General features: G+C 38.1%; 3 protein-coding genes across 11 annotated transcripts; 1 reads left to right on the forward strand and 2 right to left on the reverse strand.

The window, feature by feature from the left end:
- Nucleotides 1–61: 61 nt before the first annotated feature.
- Nucleotides 62–10,674, reverse strand: LOC104437049 (ribonuclease E/G-like protein, chloroplastic). Of its 2 annotated transcripts, XM_010049923.3 has the most exons (14): nt 10,357–10,674; nt 9,477–9,580; nt 8,502–8,683; nt 7,889–8,147; nt 6,670–7,802; nt 6,257–6,574; nt 6,107–6,148; nt 5,491–5,615; nt 3,968–4,115; nt 2,759–2,831; nt 2,098–2,210; nt 1,774–1,893; nt 1,376–1,531; nt 62–548 (listed from the first exon to the last, which is right to left on the reverse strand). In XM_010049923.3, the coding sequence occupies exons 1-14, from the start codon at nt 10,431–10,433 to the stop codon at nt 369–371; spliced, it is 3,030 nt and encodes a 1,009-aa protein (XP_010048225.2). In that variant the 5' UTR covers nt 10,434–10,674; the 3' UTR covers nt 62–368. The 2 variants fall into 2 exon arrangements, with proteins under 2 accessions (XP_010048225.2, XP_039162484.1); XM_039306550.1 differs by lacking the exons at nt 8,502–8,683; nt 9,477–9,580; nt 10,357–10,674 and having other exon boundaries at nt 6,670–7,813; nt 7,889–8,030.
- Nucleotides 10,675–14,048: 3,374 nt separating this feature from the next.
- On the forward strand, nt 14,049–19,722 carry LOC104437063 (indole-3-glycerol phosphate synthase, chloroplastic). 8 transcript variants are annotated; one of them, XM_018873840.2, is made up of 12 exons: nt 14,049–14,335; nt 15,385–15,438; nt 15,534–15,633; nt 16,207–16,467; nt 16,558–16,734; nt 17,218–17,292; nt 17,404–17,448; nt 17,542–17,706; nt 18,208–18,286; nt 18,744–18,826; nt 18,991–19,059; nt 19,397–19,722. In XM_018873840.2, exons 3-12 carry the CDS (start codon nt 15,577–15,579, stop codon nt 19,478–19,480), a joined length of 1,095 nt encoding a protein of 364 aa, XP_018729385.1. In that variant the 5' UTR covers nt 14,049–14,335; nt 15,385–15,438; nt 15,534–15,576; the 3' UTR covers nt 19,481–19,722. The 8 variants fall into 8 exon arrangements, with proteins under 8 accessions (XP_018729385.1, XP_039166560.1, XP_018729392.1 ...); XM_039310626.1 differs by having other exon boundaries at nt 16,279–16,467; XM_018873847.2 differs by having other exon boundaries at nt 15,388–15,438.
- A 491-nt stretch (nt 19,723–20,213) lies between these two features.
- Nucleotides 20,214–25,398, reverse strand: LOC104437082 (tetratricopeptide repeat protein 4 homolog). The gene is made up of 8 exons (XM_010049970.3): nt 25,095–25,398; nt 23,903–24,115; nt 23,640–23,831; nt 23,324–23,524; nt 22,203–22,283; nt 21,673–21,808; nt 20,785–20,880; nt 20,214–20,578 (listed from the first exon to the last, which is right to left on the reverse strand). The coding sequence occupies exons 1-8, from the start codon at nt 25,197–25,199 to the stop codon at nt 20,508–20,510; spliced, it is 1,095 nt and encodes a 364-aa protein (XP_010048272.2). The 5' UTR covers nt 25,200–25,398; the 3' UTR covers nt 20,214–20,507.
- Between the last annotated feature and the right edge of the window lie 983 nt (nt 25,399–26,381).

A 26,381-nucleotide genomic window follows, 5' to 3' on the forward strand; every position in this document is an offset into this window, starting at 1 on the left:
TTTCAGCTGAAAAGGTAATTCTCCTGTTTTTTAATGAGAACAAATGTAAATTACAACACTCTGACGAGCAAAACTGCTAAAAAAATTCCATCAAAATATATACATTTTTTTAACTTATGATTCCGACCCTTTCCCCGTATCGATTCGATGGACCAACGCACTTCACTTCACATACGCCATCATGGTATGGCCATTACTTCAAACATTCATTATGTTGATCTCATTGGCTGCCCTTAGCATCAGCTCGCGGTACATGATGTCATCCGAAAAGAATGAATTAATTACAGATCTCTTTCCTCCTCTACTTTGCACCCAGGAAGGCTAGACTTCCGTCTGCATATAAGATAGGGAATTTCTCCAGGCAAGTGCTATCGACGAGTTTTCCATTTCTTCACTGGAATTATAGTCACCTGTTTCCCTGAATCTTTGGCTCTTCTTTCCTTCGACCGTAGCATCGGAATGGTAGCCTGATGCTCATTCTTATTCACCTTGTTGTCATTGCCGAATGGCTTCACTTCAAATTCACCTCGGGTGAAACCTCTAGCAACCTGCACCATTGGATTAGCGTAAAAAAATGAATAAATAAATAAATAAAGAGAGTTCAAGACCAGGAAAACCCTTTTCATTTATCTTTCATAACCTTCCATAATCATATCAAATATCTTTAATACCCGACAAAGATGGAATCTGTTTCTAGTATGCAGCAAGGTGTCAAAACAGTAAGACAACGTTTCTTTTGCTATCCCAGGCAATGTCACCCCAGTGAGCCATGGAATTTCTCCCCAACCAACGTGGACAGGGGGTCAATCCCCTGTGAATCCTTGACAAGGTTGTCATGATTTGACACTCTTAATGACAGACTCTGCACACTACATTAGAATGCGACTTTTTGATAGTGATCATTAAAGTCAAAAGGCCTCAGAGAATTCTTTGGAAGATAAAATGTTTAAGGATCTTGAATACATCATAACACTGATATTATGAATATCCAACACATAGAAATGGCCAAGTCAAAGTTGCCAACATCATGCTGAAGGGTTAGAATATCGTTTCTTGTATTATAGCATCACAAGACAATTAAAGGCCACATATATACAAGGAAAAAGACAAGATCATAAAAGCATTTGATCTACGGCAATGAAAGGTGTGCATTAATTTTCGAGCTTCTCCTTTTCTCCATTTCATCAGCAACTTCCATTGCTAAAACGACTACCCAGTGAACCATATGACAAGTACTTGATTTTAGTGTAAGCCAGAGTAGATGTGATTCATTGTTCCAGCTAAAAGAAATTTAAAGTTCTGCCACGACAATCTTTTCTACCTTTTACTCAGAATTGCATTATGGTTGAAAGAACAGTTAAAAGACGGGGCATACCTTCAGAAGAATCCAAACTTTAAGAGAACTGCTCAAAATTGCAAGCCGTGTCTTCTTTCCGGAGGTCAAGTAATCGCACATGTGATTGTCAACCCTTAATACAAGTCTTGGCCAGGATTTAGGGTCCTCAGGATCAGCTTTTGGCTTTATGACAGCCTGTACCGAAAAATTCAAAACGCAAGGATCATCAGTCAAAAATCTGATGAAGCCACAAACCAGGATACAGGTTGTATATACTCAAACGGTTCCATTCCTGAAACATATCAAAGCCCTGGAAGCACTTAATATCTGGTATGTTCCTTTTCTTTTTCCAGGCAGCAAAGCCTTACAACAGATTTTTAGTTTCTCATGCTTCAAAATTAAAAAGAAAAGAACATGAGGCGTGACATGTTACTCACCACCAAACGGCAAATTTCCTGCTCAATCTTTGAGAACGAAGTCTCAAGAGCTTCAACTCTCCCAGTAGCATGACAACAAGTACATGGCTCACTTATCATAAAAGTGACACTAGGTCGAACCTGCCCACATTATACACACATCAGCAAGACAAATCTTTGGATGCTGAAACCCAATTTATGCAACCATAAAAGAGTGGCATTTGTTTGGATGATCAACTAATGGATGTTGTAGCCAAATGATAAAGAGGACCATAGTGAAGATACTTAAAGCACTTCTTTCCAAAAGCATGTTAGCAAAATTGCAAGCATAAGGAAGCAACTTACCCTCTTTCTGGTTATCTCCATGAGTCCATGCTTGGACAATTCAGATACTTTCACCATAGAACGGTCTCTCTCCACAGCTTTCTTCACTTCTTCATATACTAGCCTTTTATTTGCTGAAGGAAGCAATTGTTCCCAATAAGAAACGATTAGAAGAGCCATGACCAATAAAATACTAGTACTCTTTCAATGGAAACAGCAGACTCAATGCACCTTAAACATGACCCAATCTTCACTACTGATAATATACAGGTGCACAGAATCGGAAATAGAAAATTAGCTTGTTCTAAATTTGATATTCAGTCCCCTTCATAAATGAGTACTTTCACCCCGGCAACATAAATATTTTTTTTTTCCTCTGTAGAAAATTTATACTGTCCTCTCAATATATCACCTTACCAAAAAGCATCTTTCACTGATTAAATCACTAGTGTGACTTGGATAGTTTCATGGTAAGCACATATTATAAAATATTATTCAGTAAACCATAGCTAGACACAGTATTCCTAAAGCTAAGTAATTCAGGAGAAAATGCAATTCAAGTTCTGCTATTTTCAGCATATGGAGCTAAATTTAGGGAAAAAATGGACTATCAAAACATCAGTGGGGCACGCTTGAGTAAGCGTGAGGGAGAGAGAGAGAGAGAGAGAGAGAGATTGCTTACATTCGTCTGCCATATCAATGAAGTCTACCACAATAATGCCGCCAATATCCCTAAGTCTTAACTCCCTAGCAATCTGAAATGTACCAAGAAAAGCTATGGCATTAGCTTTCACCAAAATAGAACACCGTCCCTTTATGATGCATAGATAATTACCCATGACTTTGGTAGTTGATTCAGGAACTAGGACAAAGAAAAATATTACTAGACTCACCAAGCATATGCCTCTTAGATATCAGAGCTGGGACCAAAGCTTAGATATGCATGACCATAGTAAGAAATCTATCTTACTGTGCTGATGATGACAACGGTAGGAAGACGACAATAATTATCATTATAGTACTGAGCAGCCCAGACACTAATGACAAGTCAAATGAAATGATTCATGTGAAGAAAACTATATGTGAACATTAACAGGAATGCCAAATCACTTATGGCTTGTATCTACTTGACAGTGTCATACTCATGAGCAGGATCCACAATGCATGTCCTGGTGTGTAACATACACTTCAGTAAACTCCAATCTAGAGCAATCTCAAATAAACTTGTCTTGACCAAAACCACTATCCCTGATATCTAACATACCTTGACCTCTGAAAAAAAATTGCATAAATGAAGATTAACTACTCAGAACACTAGTATCTAAAAGAGAAGCAAACTTGTAGATGGAAAAAACATCATATGTGTATTAACTCTTGCATTACATCCACTCCTATATCAGTCTCACTCTCTAGTACTTCCATTTGCTCTATTTTGGAGAGATATTATTCTGATTCCTGCGGCTTCCTATTGATGTATGATGAGACATTGCTTTGCATTCAAGTCGAGCATAATAGGTTCGTGCTATCTCTAGAAAAGATCAAGACAGTGAATCTTAAATCTGGGAGCTCCTGATGGTCAACATTACACTGAATAGAAGCCAACCAACTTTACATTGTGTTTTGTACTCTATTCTCTATAGTCATACTACTCGTGAAATTGCACGTTCTTCAAACATTTTAACTGCATTGGAAAAAGTCAGTTCGAAGCACCTTATCTTTCCTCTTCCTTTTCTTAAAGGATACTTTATAAGAAGTTTGTTTTGCTTTTGGATAAAATGGATACTATGCAAGAACTGTAAAGAAGAATAGGCAAAAGAAAACAGAAAACATTTCATTTTATCAAACATTATGTACATAAACACTTGCAACAAGAGTTGAGTATCCAAAGCACCTGTCTAGCTGCTGCAAGGTTTACATCAAGAATTGCCTTTTCTTGCGAGTTTCCCTGTCCAAACATCCCATGACCGCCATTCACATCAATAGAGACTAAAGCCTCAGTTTGTTCAATAACCAGGGAACCTCCATTAGCAAGTGGAACCCTGAGATTGTAAGAAAGTGCAGCAAGTTTAACCAAGCATGAGTATTGAGTTTAATATCTTTAAGGCTGCAAATGATATACACAATAATGAATACATAAAAGAGGAAGATTATCATAAGTGATTTTTCTCTCCATGAAATAGATTGCTCATGGTATAAATGCATTCGATGGGGAAATAATGACACTCTGAGCATACATCTTTGGACTTTCTTTCCTATCCTTCGACTCTGCCTGTATATTATTGATATACGTTTATTGTTGGCTTTCCTAATACTTTAAGCTTTTATTTTTAATGGACACACCAACATCTTATTTGAGTTTGAAATCGAGTCTGCTACCAATTCCTAGTTTTTCCCCCCAACAGTCAACTGATGGGAAAAGGACACTAAAAGCCATAACTTTCATCTGAAGCTTACTTTGTTGCCATTATCTTTCGAGTGACCATTTAAGCATCATGACTTTAATAAATCGATCACTTAAATTATATAGGCAGTTTCTTTGGCCATCCTACATGGCATTAATCTAATATTAAATCATTTAATGTCGCCCACTAAAAAATGAATACCCCATAAAATTTTGGGCAGAAAATTGCTAATGTAACTTAATTGATCTGCTTTTAAAAGTTATAACACTTAAATAATCACTCAAAAAATTTATGACGCCAAAGTGAGAGTTGTACAAAAGTGATGGCACTACAAGTGTCCTTACACGTCAGCTGATCGATAACCTCTTTAAGAAGATAAACAATGTAGTGGCCATGCAAGATGTGATTGACAAAGGCCAATGCATCAACAGTGCAAATGAGCCGGAGCTCAACTCATTGACACTGAAAAACTGAGTTTGACTCAATTTGTCATCATGATCAAAGTGCCTCAAGTATCAAACCAAGTCAAGCTCACATATCGACAATACTTGACTCGAGCAGCTCCTGAGTCCAATGGAGTAGTTGTATTTTATATTTTTAACATATATATGTTGTAAACAGTAATACACAAAGATAATATTGCATCTAATTTTAATTGCACTTGAAAACTCAGATTCTTGTTTCTCAAAAGCCCCTGATTTCCCTCCCTCCGATTATCCCATAGAAACGTAACAGATATAGCTGACAGCATCTTCCTCTTTTCCTACTCTTTACCAAATTGCAATCCTCCAAATCATCCAAAAATGCAATTGTCTCTCTCCTACCAAATAGTTGGAGAAAACTCTATCTGCAGAATTTCGCTCATGCAATAAATTTATACTGCCTTACAACACATCTTTGGTTATACTAGTGTATATCAACCACTTAAGGTAATAATTTAAAAAAAAAAAAAAAAAAAAAAAAAAAAGGTATATCAAAATCCTGAATCAGGTAACGTTGGGATAGACCTCACCTTTTATTCAGGATATTATCAATCTCCCCTTCGATGTTGAATTCATCAAAAAGAGGAATTCTTTTATCATATAACTCAACTCTGTCACAAAGATCTGGAGCTATTTCTTGAAGATAGTTGGTAACCTGAAAGTACACAAAACAGCTTACACTTTTTAGGTTAGTGAAAGTCCATACTACTTACTGCATAGCAAAGGCTATCCTCATCGCAGGAAACAACTGGTAAAATAAGTTGCAACCATATAAACAAAGCAGTTGAACCAACTGGTAAAATAAGTTGCCACATATTGCTTTTCGACCATCATCTCAGCTCCACATAAAACAGCAGTACAGATGGTGTTTCACTCAGTAATTCATCATAAAAAATCTCATAGCATAGAGATATCTTAACCACTAATATGTTCATAACAATATCAATATGGATCAGGTTGCTTCCAAATGATATCAGGAGATGTGCTCGATCAATATATGAAGGAGCAATCACATATATTTTCCCCATATTCAGAACCTCACAGAAACAGGGAAAAATACCCTGCTATTCCATCCAATTAGCAGCCCAATAAAGAAAAAGCACATGTTTTTCACCAAAGACATGCTTCGCAACTACTCAGCAATACCTCATGAAAAGTTCTTGGAGAGTCGACCACCATTTTTGTCACCTAAAAGTGGATCAGTAATATTGCCATAATTAGTATGATTTATGCAATTAGATTAAAATAACGTCCACAAATCGTAATTTAAAAAATACAAGTGCCAAGGGCAGTGACCTTCTTGTTAAAATAGTCCTGGACAACTGAGAGTGTTTGACCCATAGCCCTATGCAAAATGCAAGGAACAGCTCCTTCAACACCTTCATCTGAAGCAAGAGCAGCAGATTTTGCATGTTCCATTATGTTTTTCCAGGTCGAAAGCAAACCTTCCAAATCCTTCTGCAATTCCTCTAAAGTATGACCAGCAGCAACAGTCCTCACAGTCAAACCGAAACCTTGGGGCTGCAAAGTCTTTGCTATGACTTTTAATCGAGTACGTTCCATCCCACTAATCTTTTTTGACACTCCAATCCTATCGCACCGAGTCATCAATATCTGCAAACCGATAGAGGTTGAAGCAAATTAGGTATTGCAAAACAATAGCTCAATGGAGTCTATTAAGACTAAAAGAAATATGATGGAGAACCCACCCAGAATCTACTCCTCAGTTTAGGATATGCGGTCAACATGGGACCCTTTGTGCCTAGTCCTTCTTTGACTACTTGAACAATAATTTTGGTGCCCTTCCGGACCTTACTCCACTTATTATCCCCAGCAGATGTAAGAGTAGCATCCTTTGCATCTTTAAGTTTAGATCTCTCAGAGTTAGTGGCAATTGCCATTTCCATAGGAAGAAAACCCTTAAGAGACTCACCTTGTTGATTGTTGTTGATTCCACCAACATCGTCCTCTATACCAGCAGCAACACCAACTTCATTTGTATGCAACAGACTACCATTCAAAAATCCTTTCAAGGTTTCCGTAGCATCAAAATCATCCTCATATTCATTTTCCTCATAGTCATCATGCACAGCTTTTCCTGAAGCCTGAGACAAAATCTCTGTGACATCATCAATACTTTCAACATTATCTAACGCATGGACATCTCCGTGATTAAGTGGATGACCTTCAAAAGCTCCATTCTCTGAGCCATTTGGTTTTGTTTTCCTCATTTGTTGATGAAATGGAGGAAATACAAAAGGTTCTCTGTTATGCCTGATATCCATAAGGGAGTGTCTCGAGTTGCTGATGTTGACAAAAGCACCACCCATATGTGGAACAAGTTTCATGACAATACCTAGATACACGCTATCACATTGTACATCAGTTTTAACAGGCTCCAGAAGTAACTCAACTAGCTTCCCTTCTTCCAATACTGCAATTCTTTGCATTGTGCATATTGAGGAATTGATTAATATAACAGTAGAAATAGAATCCTCAACTGAAACTAGATGCTTTCCTTCTTCGGCCAACAACTCACCAGCATCTTGATAACGCTGATTTTCAGAATCTGTTTGAGTAAACTCATCTTCCCCATTGCCACTCTCTGTAGGTATGTCAAAATCCACGTCCTTTGATATATGACTAGGAAGAGTCGAGATGAGCCAGGGCTCCTCGATAGCTTGCTGTCTTTCAGAGATAAATGTAGCAGAACCATAATCCTTCTGCTTATCACTTATCATGTGTTCATTATTGGTGTAACTCTCATTATTGACCTCTGCATCTAAGGATCTTCCTGCCTCTAGTAGATCAGTTCCTAGGCATCTGACAATTTCATCTTCATCTGATAAGCCACTGTAAGCATTTGAGTGTTCAGAAGCATCATAAGGAAGTACTACAGTAACAATGCATTCAAGAAAACGATAATACCTCTTGGTACTGCTGATGTCAAAGGCTCAATTGGCAAGTAAATTTCCTCTATCCATGAGCCCCATAATTGAGCTGAGGATATCCTACTTCCGGTTTGGAGCTCCTTCCATGAATCCCTCACCACAATATTCTTATCTTGTTCATAATGTTGAGGGATGACGAGAGAAAATTCAGGCCCAGGCCGCCAAATGGTATCATAAGGAGGCCACGATGCTCCTTTCTTGAAATAGTTATACTTAAAACTAACCCCGCAGGCAATCTGATGAAAAAAGATTTAACTGTTATTACTTAGAAAAGTCCGAGCTATCGATTTTGACAGATAGAAAGTTTGCTGTTTCAATCCAATTTTCAGCCACCAAAGTATGAATAAAATGAACATAGTTAAATTAAGCACAAGAAGAAAAGCCCCCAAAACAACTACATCCTTAACCTTTATCAATCATCACTCACTCTCAAGAGACCAATTAACTCACCAGATGTAACTTGAAAGGTGAAGGCAGATCACTCAAGGCACTTAGAAAGAGAATTATGATTCTATATTGTTAAGCAGGCAACACTTTCAATTTCGACACTTGCCAACAAATTTCATTGTTTCCTATCTAGAGACAGTTACCTTGACTTCAACCTTCCATAAGTTGGCGTGTTGAGTTGGAGACATTGGTATTGCCATTTGGGGTTCCCAGCAGCCTAGTTCCATAAGATCACCAGCTAGATACAGAAGTTGATCATCCGCTACTTCCGCTTCGACAGTCCAAACCACCTTGCAGTAGCTCTCAGAAGTAATAGAGGACTTCCCTGGATTTTGGAATGAGATAGACCTGCCTCAGTCTTTAAAGTATTCGTCCCAAACAGCTAAATAAAATGATCGGGAAAGTTGTATCTCTAGATTTAAAAGATGAAGTCCATTTATGTCATCTTGGAAACTATATAGCTAACAGCAACTTTTTCACCTGCAATTTTCATTAATAAGTTTTTTCTAGTAAACAAGGCTCTCAAAGGATAAATTATTCCACTAAGTTTAACACAAGCGAACATGCCCAAGTATCCAATAACATTATCTTCGTGTGGTAGTAATTTTTTCATTATGCAAAGTAACTTAGTTATAGTAACTCTAATTACCTAGATACTAACATTTAGAGCAGACAGTAATCATCACGAGATCCTACATAGACCACAAATGCAAGGTCGAGAAAATTTTGAAGTTTAGAAGGTGGTACAACGGGACAAAGCTACTTTAAATTGCTTAGATTGATAAAAACTTATGAGATCACAATTTATCATTACACAGAATCAAGGACGCTCACACCCGCATTTCTTCCATGTCTCTAGTGAGCAAAACTGACACCACTTCGAAAAGAACAAGAGGTCTTCCTTCCAAATGTACCATTCATAAGGTTCTTCTCTATGGACACCAGAGAACACCAAATACTTAGCCATAAGCAATCATCTTAATGAAAAAGAGAAGAACAATAGCACTTGTATCTAATAGATTGCTAACGCTCAAACATACTATTTGTTAGATTAGATTTACAAATATCCAGCACCAAAAGGCAAAAAAGAAAAGCAAAGAATGTGAATGGCACTTTACCTCTCCTTGTATGCATTATAGCTGATCTCATACAGAAACTGTTATTTCCTGTGCGAATAGTATGTCCCAGAACATTCTCATATTGCGGATGCCAGCACATAGACCTAGTTCAGCATTAATCCAACATCAATGGCTTCAAAACTGTTAACAAGTGCCTGCACATGCGCCCACAAAACATCCACACACGCACACATAGCACTTGCCAAAAAAAATTAAGCACACGGCAGAAAATTCACATTTTGAGGGAAAAGGATATCCTTTTAGCAAACAAAACACTTTCCACAATCCTTCCAACTACCATCTCATACAAATCCCATGCTTATTCCACAGTTAAAATCCAAAGAAAGTATGATCTCGAGGATGTTCCCCATGAAAGCATCCCGAAATCATCTTCTCAAGGGAACCATCACGGGCTCCTCATAAAGTATTTCTTCGAAATGAAATGCCACCCTCAATTTGTAATTAGCATTATACCCCATTGCAAATGTCAGTCAAAGCCATGGAAGTATATAGCGGCAACCGCGGACAACACTAAAGGCTCCCTCATATCAGAAGCTCGGACAACACTAAAGGCTCCCTCATATCAGAAGCTCGAACGGAAAAATTCCTCATTCGACGAATTCCGTAACCATCAAAGCAAAACGAGAAAGAATAGGGTCGCTCTGTGCTGAACCGTGTGGCTTCCTAAACATCTAGAGTGGCCAAAAGGCATAGCATTTTAGAGAAAAAGAGCATCAGCAAAAGGCTCAAACACGTCACGGTAGAAGACCCAATTGAACTTGGACTAAACAGCTAACGATGGACGACCTCTCGCGCCATCCACACTCCACCCAGTGGCGCTAGCACCAGAAAAACTCAAGAACGAAGCTTCGACACTTACGAGCAGAGCAGGGGAGACGGGTTGGGAGAGAAGAGGTGGCGAAGGTTGGGGCGAGGCAGAGCTTCAGAGACGTCCATGGCCGCCGCCGCCGCCGCCGGAAAGTTCACACTTCAAGGCTCACAGCAAAGCGAAGGAGGCCGAAACGGCGAGCCCGCCACGACGGTTCGAAGCGTTCAGGCGACTCGAGCTCGCCATTCGCCGAAAGTATCGACTTTGAAGAGAGAGCTTGACCCACGTTTCCCGACGGTGGATAGAATGCAAAGGATAGAATTTACAGTAGAGAGAGAAAGAAGAGAGAGAGAGAGTGGGAGAGAGATTGCGACAAGGTGAAGAAGACGATAGGATTTAAGATCAGGGCTGATCGGCTCCCGGTTCGGTCCGGTTCCACCTTGGAACCAGGAACCGGACTGGGAGCACCGGTTCCAAAATTGCGAACCGTGGACCGGACCGTTTGACCTAGATCGAAACCGGACCGGTCCTATCCCGTCCAAAAAATCGACTCTACTTTTTTGCACTAAAGAACTAAAGAAATGATTGGCTGCTCTGGCCGATCAATCCACCGATTCCTGACAATTCAACAAAACTAATCACACGTGCAAAATATTTAAACTCCATTTGTGTGATTCACCGGATCTCTTGAGGTCTCAGTCCCACGTCAAAACTAACAAGGAGATTTTTTTCTATAAATAAAAGAGTAACAAAAAGGATTTTAATGGTCTCTTGGCCACATAAGAGGTCGCTACCTCAAATTACAATTTTGATTGTAATAAGTTATCATGTTTATATGTTTTATTAATTCTATATATATAAATTATATATAAAAAAATTTGATTCGATCCAATCGGTGCGGTTCGGTCCAGTTCCACCTTGAAATCGGAAATCGACCAACCGGCCACCGGTTCCAAGATTAGGAACCGGGGACCGGACTACCAACCGTGAGAACCACCCAAAACCAACCGGTTCGGTCCTGGTCTAGCCAGCGCCTCGGACGGATCCGTTGCACACCCCTATTTAAGATTGTTGGAATTTGCATTTTTGGTCCCATAACTTTACGAGAGTTTACTTTCAGTCCCGCACGCTTGGTTTAATTACATTTTTGCTCGACTTATTAATCTTCTGATGCAATTTAAGTCCTTTCAGCAGTTTTCCATTCCAAAATTGCCAGACATTGCCAAGTTGGCATGGCACTGATTATTGACACGTGTGCCCGCGTGTCCAGGACTCCACAACAAATTAGACTTTTAATCCCTACTGAATTTAATACTTGATGAGGTAATTAATGTCTTCCGTAGTTGTTATAGATTTTATAGATTTTTTATGTTATTAATTATGTAAATTGTGTATAAAAATATAGTTCCACCCCAAATTTTCACTCCCATCAAATGAAATTATTCTTGTTTTATAAAATACCATCAATGAAATTTTTGGTTCACATTATCATGATTCTATTTTCATATTATCTTAGTCCATTACATTCAACCTATTGTGTCGAACATAATTCAAGAGAATTCAAAAATAATAGAAATGCCAAGTCTTATGAAAGGTCGAGTCTTCTCGTTGAGATACAATTCGAAAAGCATGCATACAAGGTAGGACATGACACGTTGCATTCGATTCAAAGTAATGGCTAAGAATATTGTGCAAGGTTATTGCTTCACTACAAACTCGAAATTGAAGTGAGAAAACATCTTATTATATTATATTCGGCAATACATTTTCTTTAGAATTTTAAAACGAAAAGAGAAAGAATGATCGATGCATGTTCCACGAAAATAAGCAACAAACAAGAAAAGCATACCTTTGATTCTGAAAAAAGATGTAACAAAATAACAAAATAACAAATAACAAAATTTTGATTCTGATATTTCAAAATTCCAATCTCTGTTGTTAATCTATTCCAAATAACAAAATAAGAATGTAACATCCATAACGTCACCCAAATAAAAGTTAAGAATTTAAAAAGCTACTAGAACCAAAAAATATATCCACAAATTCTCATTTTCTTACTCTTCATTTACGGGATAATTACCAAAAAATGTTATAAACATATTGCACTTATACCAATTCGATCCAAAATTTTTAACTATGTCAATTTAGCCTTCAACATTTTCACATTTTACCAATTAAGTTAATTTAGCCAATTTTGATAGAAAATACTAATGAATATGCTAGTTATCTTATATAACATAATCGTTATTAATGTGGAAATTTTTTAATATTTCTAAATTTTATTCTTCACCTTTTCTTCTTTTTCTATTTTCTTTCACTAGTGGCCAACCAGGGTATTAGACTCTAGCAAGGGTCAAGGCCTTACCTAGCTCGCCTAGATTTGGGTGTTGGGTGAGGCAAACTGTTGTTAGCGTCCAGCAAGCTCTATCAACCATCGACAGCTACGATTAAAAATATATATAACAAAAATTGAAAGAAATATTTAAAAATTATCTACATTAGGGTTAATTATATTATATAAGACGATCAATGTTTACATTAAATTTTTTTAATAAACCTAATCGACAAAATTTGAAAAGGTGATGATTAATTTTATTTTTTAATGATCTTGCGAAACCCGTAAGTCCACAAATACCGGGCAAATCCTGAGACCCACGGAGGAACTCACCACCCCTGTGAAGCGGGTAAGTCCACTTGCGACGTGTTGGGGATTCGAATTTCTCCCCTTCGTGCACTCAGTGTGGTGATAAAGGTGATGATTAAATTGGTATAATTGAAAATTTTAAAACTAAATTAACACAAACATAAAGAGTTTGAAGAGATTTTTTGGGTAATTATCCATTTTGTTTATTGTAGGATTCATGTTTCCCATTTTGCTAGTTTCTCATTATAATAGTTACAAACAACTTTAAAAATATAGTTTGAAAAAATATTTAAAAAATTATTCGTATCCATATTAGTTGTACCACATAAAACAATCACTATCCACATTAATGTTTTTGATCAAAATTGGTCAAATAAATACTATAGAACTGACATAGAGGACAATTCTGAGTCACAAACATCTTTGCAAAATCCAACTTCACCATCACGTGATCCATGGAGAACTCCAACAAGAGATACATCATACCCTTGAACTCTTGATTATTTTTTATCCACACCCTCCCTAGAAAATGATATTATATATTTTACTATGAATCCCTAAAGCTCTCTCCTTCCTTCCTTTTTGCCCGGTATAATTGTTTGGTATTGTTTGGCATTGTTCATGTTACTATAGCGCACTATAGTAATACCATTTGGTATTGTAGCATACTATAGCAAAAACGGCAAAATTTGAAAAGATTAATATTAAATTAGTATAGTTGAAAGAGTAAGAATTAAATTAACAATTGTAGTAAGTTTGAAGAAGTTTTTTGGGAATTATCCATTTCATTTATTGTTGGATTCTTGTTTCTCATTTTGCTAATTTCTAATTATATCAATTAAAAAGAAATTTAAATAAAAAATCGAAAAAAAAAAAGTATTTTAAAAAATTATCTATATCAAAATTTGTCATGCTACGTAAGATTGTTAATCTCTTTTTTAGCTAAAATTGGCTAAATTTTAATAAATTCATAACTAAATTGGTATAACTGAAAGTTTAAAATTAAATTAGCACGTATGTGGTAAATTTGAAGAGTTTTTTTTTTTTTTGGGGGTAATTATAAGTTTCGCCTACTGGAGGATTCTCTATTCCCATTTTGCTAATTCCTCTTCATTTTCCTGCCCTGTAATTTTTCCCAATTGAAGATGAATGCCTGTTTTTGACATGGAATGAGAGCTACAAAGAGACAACTTCTTGTAATAATCTTTGCAGCTCTCTTCCCTCCCTCCACTTGTCGCAGCATCCCATCCGAAACTCCCCCGCCGTCGCTGGAGAACGCCCATCTTCCGCATTGAAGAGCGCCTGCTTGTCTCGTGAAGAATTGCGTCAAACGTTGAGACTTGGCAATTCTTGCTTGAATTTGCAGAATCTGCAGTTGTCTTAAGGGTGAGTCTATGGTGCTTTGGTTCTTAAAAAGTTTTCATTCCAATTGGGTTTTCTTTTTGTTGTCTCTTTTGGGTTTCTTGAAAGAAGAGGCATAGGTTCTGATTGATGTATGCGAGCTTATCCTCTGCGCGTGTAATTGATCGGAATCTCCTGGGCATGGTTAAAGGTCAAAACTTTAATGGTAAAAATGGCTGGTAATTGCAGTTTAGCTACCAGTAGCACAAAAGTGGTGGTGGAAATGGCTCTTTTGAATCTAAAGTGCATTTAGCAGTCGAATTAGTATTCCGTGACCGTTGCTGGTTGATGATTGATTGAGTGAGCTTGAGTGAATTTAATGTCAGTTGATGGTGCGTTAGTTGCTCATTGGATTAAAGGGTGACTTTGCGAATGCAAGAAAATTGAGTGTGCACGCCGAATGTTTGGTTCAAGTTCCAATGGAAAGGTGGTTTCCTGGATATAGTTTCTACACTCATAATCTGTAAGACAGTGCAATAGCATAAGAGGTTGGCGTGATGATATGCTCAAATGCTCAAAATGTGAGCGAATCGGGTGGCTTTGGGTTGGATGGGGTTGGTTTTGATAGGGGTCTGCAGGTTGTTTTTGCTTGATAATATGTAGATGTGAGTAAAATGGGTTATTTCAGTCACATGCTTATAGGACCTACCCATTTGCCACCACAGAGAACCTTCTAAGTGGGTACGAGCCTTGCATTCACTAGAAGCTTTTTAATCATGCAACTCATAAATTACCCTATTGTCATAACTTTTATGGTGCCGATCTATACTACTTAGTTCATATTGAATAGCATCCAAGAGGTTGCAGCTCAGTCTAATACTGTGTGATCTCATACTAAACCTGTGAAAACTTTTTTAGTTGCATGTGTACTCGGGTATGAACTGAATTTACATGTCATACATTAAACCTATGCATGGAAAGAAAATAATGTTGTGCCAGAAGTACAATATTGTACTATAATTTAAGTCCTTCCTACTATATGGTTGTATAGATAGAATGAAATTTTCTATTTTCTCTTCATTTCTGTATGGCAGAAGTTAGTTTTGCCGAGGCCCAAAATCAAACAATAAAGTCATTGGAAAGTAAAGGTAGAAAGCCAAATCAAGAAGGAGATGGAGGGGTTAGTTTCTTTTCGAGCAACGGCTGGGGTTCCATTTTATGGTGTACCTTCCCTCATGCACAGGCCCGCGAAGTCATCAATCTGTAGATTACTTCCAATTGCTGCAATGGACCTTCATGCCAAGGAAAGAAAGCTCTCCGTCAGCTGTATTCGAGCTCAACAGGTTGCCATTCTCTTCCAACTCTGTTGTTTCCATTACTAGAATTACATAAACATTATCTTCAACTTGGCTTTACCTGCTTAATGACTTTCAGAAACAAGAACTTTTCCTCTCAATTTCTCGAATTTAGGGAGAGCCAATGGGAGCAAGGTTTGGGAAAAAAAATTGCTGTTGGTAGAGAGTTTGTGCTCCATTATCTTGTCTTGGTGAATTGACATTACAAAATCTCATTCATGTCTGCACTATGATACATATCAAGAACTTGATTCAGTAATGAATTGCTATGAGAAAAATTACAACCATTCGACTTAAATAGCAAGCCCGACATACTTCATTTAAAGGCAACAATCTTTTCCTCAGTTTCGTGATCATCAGCTGTTTATTAAAAGTACTATATTTACCACGTATCTCATTTTCTGGCTTGTGTTCAATATAGAAGTGACAAAGATTGAAGATCTTCACTGAACTCGTGCTTCAGTTTTATGTCATTTGCATATCATCTTTCCCAAATCATTGATCTTATTAACTTCTATGGTAACATTCATCAGCCAAGGCATATACTGTTTTTCTATGCAGTCAGAGACCAGTGATATATCTGCTACAGTTGTATCTGCTAATGAATCACAAGAAAATTCTCTTAATGCCAAGGACTGGGAACTAGGGATGTACCAAGATGAAGTAGCTGCTAGCCAAGGGATCAGGATTAGAAGAAGGCCACCAACTGGACCTCCCTTGCACTATGTTGGGCCTTTTGAGTTTCGATTGCAAAATGAAGGCAACACTCCTCGAAATATTCTGGAGGAGATCGTATGGCATAAGGAAAAGGAAGTCTTCCGGGTAAGTCACTATAAATTTTCTTGTCGTATATCAAGCAGGCAATATTTGTGACTCATTGTGATTGGTTGTTTCTTATGCTTTTAATTTCAGTTGAAGGAAAAGCAAGATCTGGTGGTGCTTAGGAAAGCCCTTCAAAATGCTTCTGAGACTAGAGATTTTGTTGGAGCTCTTAAAGCTGCTCATGAGCGAACAGGACTTCCAGGTTTGATTGCTGAAGTTAAAAAAGCTTCTCCAAGTAGAGGAATACTGAGGGAAGATTTTGATCCTGTAAGTTGTATATTCTGTTGTATGGACGACATCCCTATCCTATTTACGGTATTGTAAGTAACCCTACTTGAAATCATACCAATGTAACAATGCATGCTAGGTGACAATGGATATGTCCTCATCTCTTTATAAGAGAATGTCACAGTTCCAGTTACAGATATCTATCACCTATTTAGGCTTTGGGCAGCCTTGGTTTGTATCCACTATTCATAGCTAAGACAATATAGGGTCTACCATTGTTTTCATGAGAATTTTCCCCAGAATACTTGACTTCAGCTGTGCAACAGAGAATTTGGCACAGACATACCTTGATTGGAGAAGAATCATTGCGACCAATCCCACTTAATGGGAAAGGACTTGATTGTTGTTGACTTTGATGGTGTCTTGTAAGCTGTGGCAGCAATCTAGCTCTGAAGTTTGATGAATAGTAGGGAGTGTTAGTATCTCTTGAAACAATTTATTTTTGGCTAATGTTTTTTTCAGGTTGAAATCGCTCAAGCTTATGAAAAAGGAGGGGCAGCATGTCTAAGTGTTTTGACTGATGAGAAATATTTTAAGGTAAACATGTTGGTGAACGTCTTTGGATGTAGCATTTTAATGTTCATAAGTATTAGCAATATGACGGCAGTGGCTGATATATGCCCATTCATTTTAATTTGGCCAATGCAGGGGAGCTTTGATAATTTAGAAGCAATAAGGAGAGCAGGAGTAAAGGTTTGTCCCTGGAGATAAGCTATCTTCTTGAATGGCTACATCAGTATGAAGTTCATTTTTGCTTATCCTCTTAACAAAATGAAATCTATGCAGTGCCCTCTCCTGTGCAAAGAGTTTATAGTAGATGCATGGCAGATTTACTATGCTCGAGTAAAAGGTGCAGACGCCATTCTTTTGATTGCAGCTGTGCTGCCTGACCTTGACATCAGATACATGATTAAGATTTGTAAGATGCTTGGCTTGGCTGCTCTTGTTGAGGTTTGAATAACTCTCTTTCTTGTATACCTTTCACTACTTGTAATTTTTCTCGTTTCAAGCTTGCTTTGCTGTCCTGGTTGAGAGTTGGCTTTATCTCATTTCGAGCTGGTTTTGCTCTTCTGGTTCAGAGTTGGCTTATGTCATTTGAAACTAGTCCTGCTTTTCTGGTTGCAAGTTAGCTTAGGAAAATTCGTGATGTCATTCATAAATTAGATTTCTACTTCTTGTTGTACCAAATCCTTCAAAAGTTTGCGAAGCTTTTAGGAAAATCTGTGATGTATAATGTAGCCAGAAGGCCTATGCCTTGTTATAGTCATCTCTTTTAATTGTGATTGGAACTTCTGTGATATTCTTTTTTATTAGTCCTTTGTGATCTATGTCCCATACCTTGTAACACAGGCATTAGTGTGATCATCGCCCTTGGACCTTTAATTCAGGTGGTTCAGTTGGACTCTGGCGTGGTCAAACTAATTTTCTGATGAGAATTGCATTTATTTCCAGGTGCATGATGAGCGGGAAATGGATCGCGTCCTTGGAATAGAGGGAGTCGAGCTTATTGGCATCAACAACCGCAATCTGGGTAGGCTTTTCTTATATTTGATGACTTAGCTTTTTAACTAGTTAGTCAATTTTACATGATGCGAGTATCAAGGTAGAACAATTTTGCACTAGTTAGTTTCCATTTATTATTTTCAATTAAATCATTGATGGTAAAACCAATGAATAAGCTTGGAATTTTGAGGACAGCCAGTGCCACAAAAAAAGAAAAGTACAAAGTAATTGATTCTAGCAAGGAGAAAGAAGAAAGGACGTGATCACACTGTTGAATGGACAGAGAGCAATGTCCTTCAGCTGCAATATTATATCACCTCTTGAATGCGATTTATAGTCACCATGAGAAGTGAATCAGGATTTAGACATTACTACAGGGATGGATAGTGTTAAATTTGATGAGATCATATTGGAAGGGTGTAGAATTCGATGAGACCACCTGCACGTTTTAGTCATTATGACTGATTTAACCTCTTTTTTTGCAGAAACATTTGAGGTGGATATTAGCAACACAAAGAAGCTTCTTCTTGGAGAACGTGGCCAGTTAATCCGTCAGAAGGATATAATTGTAAGGCAGCCCCTACTAATCTTTCTTTTATGCTACAAAGCAGAAAGAGTAGATCCCCTCTGGTCTCCTTCTGTATTGGTGGAAGTATTATATGTCATAATGGCTTCTTGCCTGATCTTAAACCTCTCTAACTATTTTCTTTTTCAATAATTATGAACCTTAAGGTTGTTGGGGAATCTGGACTGTTTACTCCTGATGACATTGCCTATGTACAAGAAGCCGGTGTGAAGGCAGTAAGCACTGTATTGCTTTGCATTTTCTTCATTCCCGCTCAAAATATGTGTTTTGCTGTTTAAGCAGGAAGAACTTTTCATGGGCAAGTCAGTATCATTTGTAGCCCCAATCCCAAGTGATAATTTCTTTTCTTTTTTTCCATTTGGTCTACCATCTTATTTGGGTTGTACTTTTGATGGATCAAGATCAATCTGATGGTATTAAGAGTTAAACCTGCTTGCATTTTATTGAAGGGAGGATGATGAGATTAACTCCATCATTGGGGAGCATGTTAACCTATAGATGTATTCAGATGAGTTGCAGGTGATTTGATGGACTTTAGAATTACTTTTGCAGGTACTAGTTGGGGAGTCGATTGTGAAGCAAAGTGATCCTGGGAAAGGAATTGCAGGACTTTTTGGGAAGGACATCTCCTTGTGAGCTCAGAGCAAGTTAAAATAGAGCTAACATGCCGTGGATGCGCTAAGGCGAACTTATTTTAATGTATTTGATGGTAGGAGAACTGGAGGAGAGCGTTGTATTCAAATATCTGATGGTAGGATATGACATCTTAGGTCCAACTTCATCGTAATAAACACTGTGATTGTTCACATTTGATAGACTGGGAACCTGTCCTGGGCATTGCGTGCAATTTTGCCGATATATATCTGCCATTTGTCTAATAGCCTTTCCTCCATGTTGAGCATCTTGTCCACGAGTACAAGAGCTTGGTATATTTCGCATTCTGTACTCTCTCCAGAATGCCTTCCAAAATTTGCCTAGGCTGCCTACTGTTGAGGGATAGAGATCAGACTGCTTCCTACCTTCTAATGGAGAATTTATGATGCGAAGATGCTTCTAACGTATATCATCCTAAGTCATCGATTGCTGAATCACCAATAACACAAGCGCTTCCAATGATACAGCAAGGACCAAGGATTGCATAAGCGACCCCCATTTTATGTCCAAAATATAAGGCCCTCCATATTTTTGGGATGCAATCTCTTGACTTTGCAGGCGCCGATTTTTAGTATGTACAGCCATTCCAAACACGGACAAAGTAGTAAAAGAAGCAATGGCTAGAGAACAGAAAGTGGCAATATAGATAGACCCGATCTTGTGATATTGTTTGGGCCTGGCTCAATTCGATGCATAAATGTACAAGAGCCGACGATTTGCCATTGTCGCCTAAATTTTATATCCTTCACACCTTTCCAAAGAAATTATTCACTCTTGGGAAGTTGGTAGTAACGTAAAAGGTCATCCATAGTTTACATGATGCAAATTATAGGGAACACTAGAAACATTGATGTGATCTATGTTGCTCCGGCTAGTATATTAAAAATGTTCCTCTCCTCTATGAATAAATTAAATGAGAAATGGCGGTGCTCACACTCATTTCCGTAAATTGAAAAAAAAAAGGAAAGAACGTTTCCATTGAAGAGACAACAAGCATGGTCACCTAACATCATTGTGGACTCCACTTTCCAGATTTGAACACTTGATAGAAGCTGGACCTTCTGGAAACAACGAAGAACACTGCATAGTCGCCACCACATTTAATCAGGAAGCAATAACAAGATGTAATCAAATGAAAGATTTCACAATAGGTAAGGTGAAGTACAGATGATGGTAGAAATATTACAAACATTGCAAGTCATTTTATGTAATCTAGATTCTTTTCATATTTTATCCCGTTTCTGTCAGAAAACTAAACTCTGAAACAACAGGTCATACAAACACACCTGGAATTCCCGGAATAATGAATCTAGACTCTCTCAAAACATCATGGAGTGTTCTCTTCTCGTTAACTCTGATCCACTTACTGGCAAAGTCATCACCTGAAAATATGCCCAGAGATTAGATGGGAATTGAGCATTGCATAAAATGTATAAACTTGCTCTACTTCTTTCAACTGAAATTTTCTCCACACAAGGAACATGAGAGAAAAGGATGGACTATCTAGAGCTGCCTTTCCATAAAGAAAGATGAACTTGAGACTACATTCCTAAATAACACTCAACAAATCATGAGAAAAGATCACTTCAAACATGAGCATAGCCACCAAGATCAGATTATCAGATGATACACTTCTGCTAACAGACTATTACCATTAACTCCATAAAGGTTCAGGAGAAAATATAACTTCAATAGTGAGAGTAAATGACCCAAACAAGTTCAGTTAATCTGACTATACAAGCTTCCCCCTTCAATGAATCAACAAGCATGAAAAGAATGAGATGCAACCACTTTCAACCATCAGCAAACAAAGTCCAATATGATAAATATGGCTTCATCTTCACAAGTCGTCCAAAACTATTGATGCTCAATGTTCATAAACAGCATAACCAATGGAAAGACCCACACAATCAGTTGACCCTGGCCTTCTAGATGTTTAGACGAAAACCCTCAAATTATTCTTTGATGAAAACCTTTCATGCTAGCCAAGCATCTGAAAACCTCATTGGAGGTTGTTTTGTTATTTTGTACCAAATATTTCCATAGGGAAATTAAAAGACTCTTAAAGTCCAATAGTAAGAGACAAGTTCAAGTCAAGTGTTACAAAGCAAACTAATCTAATAGGAAAAATAAGAGCACCACTACAGGAAAGTTTCAGCGAAGAGAAGCTCTACCAGCAGAGATAGTGTTGCTAGAAGAACTGCCTGCAGCGTTTTCATCTTCATGTGGAAGTTCCACATTAGCACCCGCAGTACCTTCTAAAAAATATTGGAGGAGTTTTGCAGTTGACAAACAAGTTCCAGAACTAGCCTGCAGACCAAAGTCAGTCTCTTGTATTGAACTTCCGAAATAAAGTTAAAGGCAGCACGTCGTTTCTCAAGGAAAAGATACAAATGGAAGAATCTCCTCCAATATGTCTGCAGTATACTATTGCCAATACTTCTGCCCAAGTGTGAAGATACAGTGTAGTGGAAATTTTGCTGTCTCCCAGCATCTACCTAGGATCAAACCTCTAAAAATGGAAACTTGCAATGTGCTCAGAAGTAATCCACCAATAACATGACCGACATAAAGTATCAGAGATGTAGAGAATCAATCTACATAAACAATGAAAAAAGCATTTTGACCTAGATGGCAAGATTACTCACGAGAGACACAAGATAAACAAGTATCAACCTTAACCATAAAATCTCTAGCAGCTCACCTCATAGTACAACTCAATAGCATCACGGGTGTACTTAATTTCTGTATCCCATGGCAATGGAGGAGAATCCTCTGAGAAGATGTTCAAATGTTAAGGAAACATTCAATGAAGGAAGTGCTCACATCCCAAAATTCTAATTGGCAAATAGGGGTGACAAGGGGAAATAGAACCTCTGATTGTAGGAGGACAGTTGCAACACTAAAATCTCCCATGTTGCAACCTTATTATGTTAATTGTACATTAAGAACCGGTTATAGATCAGTCACAGCTAAGAAATTTGTCACAGATGTGACTTGATTCAGACTGCTGTCCAATCCATGATAAATTCTCCTGTTTTCTCTTTAAATTCGATGGAATTCTTGGTAAGAAGGTCAAGTACTTTTTATAATGTTAAAGGGATGAGAGCAACCTTCTCTTTTCCATCTTTCTTTACCCTCTTCCATGATCAGTTATCACCAAAGACCAATTAGTCACAAGGGACACTGACTCAGAAGAAAATAATATGAAGGGCATTAAAGAGGTTCCTGATCTGACAAGGCTTCATGACAAGTTCAGCTTGGAAAGGTGCCTGATCTCAAGACACTGGGAGCTTATATCCAAAAGATTTATGAGATCAATAATACCCTTAGGCATTTGATGCCCGTATCAACTACTGACCATTTTAAATTGCTATTTCTAAGAATCTAGTGTAATAATACACCATTGTCTACTCCATTTAAAGTGCTATCCCAAAGAAAAATCACCACAACTGTACTATGACTGAGCATTCTGCAAAGTCTTTTCTCCATCACATAACAGATTCTTATCAAGTGCTTATGTGTTTTAGATAGTACTGTACCATGATCAAGAGTAAATGGAGGAATCCTAACTCATTATCCTATGTGAAAAATCTCTTTGTGGATGCATTGCCAAAAATGGTCCAGAAGACCAAAAGAACAGATGCAGGAAGTTCAGAGGTGGTTGCCCGTGTTAGCATCAGAATCCAAATGAGAAATCATGTGATGGAAATAAAATGCAGTTATCTCAAACATGCAACTGATCATGAATATAGACTTTGCCACATGATGACAAATCAAGTTAACAAACTGTCAAGTAAAAAAGCATGTAACATTTAAGGATATTAAGTCAAGATGAGCTGAGAACATGTCAGTCTCACAGAAGTCCTCGATGAAGTCACTGGACATGACCTCTGCATACAAAAGGAGAACTGGCCAGTGAAGAATGTTATCTTTATCTAGCACAGGCTTTTTCAGGCCAGTAAGCTCTCGATACATTGCCTTCCCCATCTTCAATTTGCGTGCCTCAATTGCAGAAACAAGTCCCTAAGAATTTCTCCAAGACCAAGACATAGAGGTTAAAGACATAAAGTAAAACACTCAGTAGAAAAATGAAGATTTTCCCAGAACAAGTACAGATGAAGACATTTGAATTGCCTACCTTAGCTACTGTCACTGCGTTGGAAACTTCGGCTTCATGGCTTTGGCGCTCCATTATGTTGGACTCAACTTTCCTTGCAAGTTTTTTTAGTTCTTCATTACTCGGATCCTTCTTGAGTCCATTTTCACAATACAGTTTGGCTTCATTCAACAGATTCAGTGACAGAGATGCTTTGGCAGCCCGATAAAAAGCCTACAGTGTGCACATCATGTCTTAAGATCCACAAAGTAAACATTCCTGGACTATAACTGCAAAGGACTTACCTTAACATTTGTTGGGCACAGATTAATTGCCTCCTCGGCATCTGTTAAAGCACGCCTATAATTTCCAAGAAGCAGATTGACATGTGCACGATTTGCAAAAAGAACTGAATTCTCAGAGTCACTCAGAGCTTTCTGATCAATGGCCCTCGTGTAACAATCAACAGCATCCGAATAGTGTTTCTTCCCCAACTTGACATACTCATTACCTTTCTCCTGCAAAGCAAATGGACAAGTGGAACAGACATGAAGAAACTGCTTTTCAAATGTGGTAATAGCAACAGTGTCTAAACTACGGATGAAGGTATCAATCTAATGACAATGTTTTGGCAGTCCCAAGGTGCCACTAGCCCATTAGCAAATTAGTTCCTGTCAACCATCTCCTCAATAAACTCACCCCCTAAAAAGCACACTTATGTCTTAAACTCCTGTATCTTGACGGCAAAACATACATGGATAGAGAAGTCGCTCTACATCAATATCATGAACCCAGTCCTTAAAACTGAATAGGCACACTGACATAGCACAACGTTCCTGTAGTGATGACCCAATAAGGAATGCAGTAACAGTTCCTGTTCCTAATACCCTAGCTCAACCAATACCATCGGTTGATTATAGCATGTCATATCCACAAACCCAACTAGTATTCCGATCAAGAAGGTGGCAACATCACAGACAATTTAACTCAACGTAAAAGAAATTCACACGGTCACCAACTGACAAAGCAATTTAAGTTGCCACAGCGTACAGTCTCCTACCCCACAAACAGGCCAACATTAGAAAAGAGAAAAGCTAGCCAAGGTTCAAACTTTCGTTCAAATTGACAACTTGGATTACACCATTCGCACTCCAATCAATCCCACTTCAACAAAAACATCCACCAACTGCAAAAGGCATCCGAATCGAGCAATGGGTGCGAACAAGACACGAACTCAAGAAGGGAATTTAAGTTGCCACAGTGTACAGTCTCCTACCCCACAAGCAGGCTAATATTAGGAAAAAAGGAAGGACAAAAGTCAGCCAAGTTTTGAACTTTCGCTCGAATTTACGACTGCAACTACACCGTTCGCGCCCCAATCAATCCCACTTCAACAAAAGCATCCGTCGACCGCGAAAGGCGTCGGAGTCGAGTGATGGGTGCGAAACAAAACACGAACTCGAGAAGTGCAACCGCCGCACGCATCGAGAAATTTACCTTCAGCTCGAGAGCGGCGGATTCTTTGAGAGCGGCGATGGCGTCGAGGTCGGCGACCTCGCTCTCGGTCTGGGGCTGCGACCCCTTCTCCATCCACAGAGCCATGTCGATTCGATGCCCCCCCGGCTTCGCTTCGCGCTCTTCCTGGATTACGAGTCCCGACCGAGTTGGGTTCGGAGAAGAAACCTCGTACTTGGCAGGAGTAGGAGACGCTTCGCTTGGGACTTCCCCAGTTTTCCGAGCGTTGCTTTGGCGGCAGTTATTTTAGGTTTCTTCGTTTTCCCTCCTCCGTTGTGTTTGTCGGCTCCCGTTCCATGGAACGTTCTTTCGCAAAGTCTCTAGAGAAATCTTTCCTTTTTCAAAAAATTAAAAATAAAACACAGTTAATAGTATTAAAAACCTAATTTTAGCCCAAATTAATTTTTTGACTACTATAAAAATTCTAAATTGATATGCCTATAATAAATTTACCAAAACTAATTTTTTTATTATCAATAACCCAAACTAATACGTTTGTGATAAATTTACCCCATATTATATATTTGTGATAAATTTATATTCCATTCGCTTTTATCAAATATAAAAATGTTAAATTTATGAACCTAGATGACACATGGTGACGTAGTATAATGACGTGGCAAGTCCACGTGGAAATTCATAGGGTAAATATAACGAAAAATCTCAAATTTGTCATAAATGTACCATCAAATTTATCACAGCAATACAATTAAATTTTTCACAAATAGACCATTATCTTATAGAATTTCACTTGTGGATTTCATAACATCATCCATAAAAATTTTATGGAAGTTAATAAATGATAAATTTGTGAAGAATGTACTAATTTAGGGTTTTTGGTCATGGTATCAGAGCCCGGTTTCCTTTCTAACCAGATCCATTCTATGCGCTCAGTACATGAATCCAGTGCTAAGAAGATCTCTTCACACCATGACAAAGCCCGAAATACTAGAAGCACTAGTTTATCTCACCGCATCTCCATCTTCCTCAATCTTTTCAGATTTTCATATATCAAATGCTTCTAAGATTGACTATCTTTATGAAGTCTCTCTTAGCGATGAAATCAAAATCTCTGAAACTCAACCTCCCCTTATGAACCCCTATTTCGCTTTTGCTAAACCCACCTCATCATTTTCCCCCATCTGCTCCATCCGTCAACTCATCCGCCAAACTCCAAAGAAAGTAAAAAAGTATGTCCAGTCCTCCAAGTTCGATCAACATCTCATTCCTGCCACTGAAAAGAGTATTTTGTTACTCTTCAAATCCCTC

This window comes from Eucalyptus grandis, chromosome 1 (assembly GCF_016545825.1).
Source record: "Eucalyptus grandis isolate ANBG69807.140 chromosome 1, ASM1654582v1, whole genome shotgun sequence".
In the NCBI taxonomy this organism is placed as follows: domain Eukaryota; kingdom Viridiplantae; phylum Streptophyta; class Magnoliopsida; order Myrtales; family Myrtaceae; genus Eucalyptus; species Eucalyptus grandis.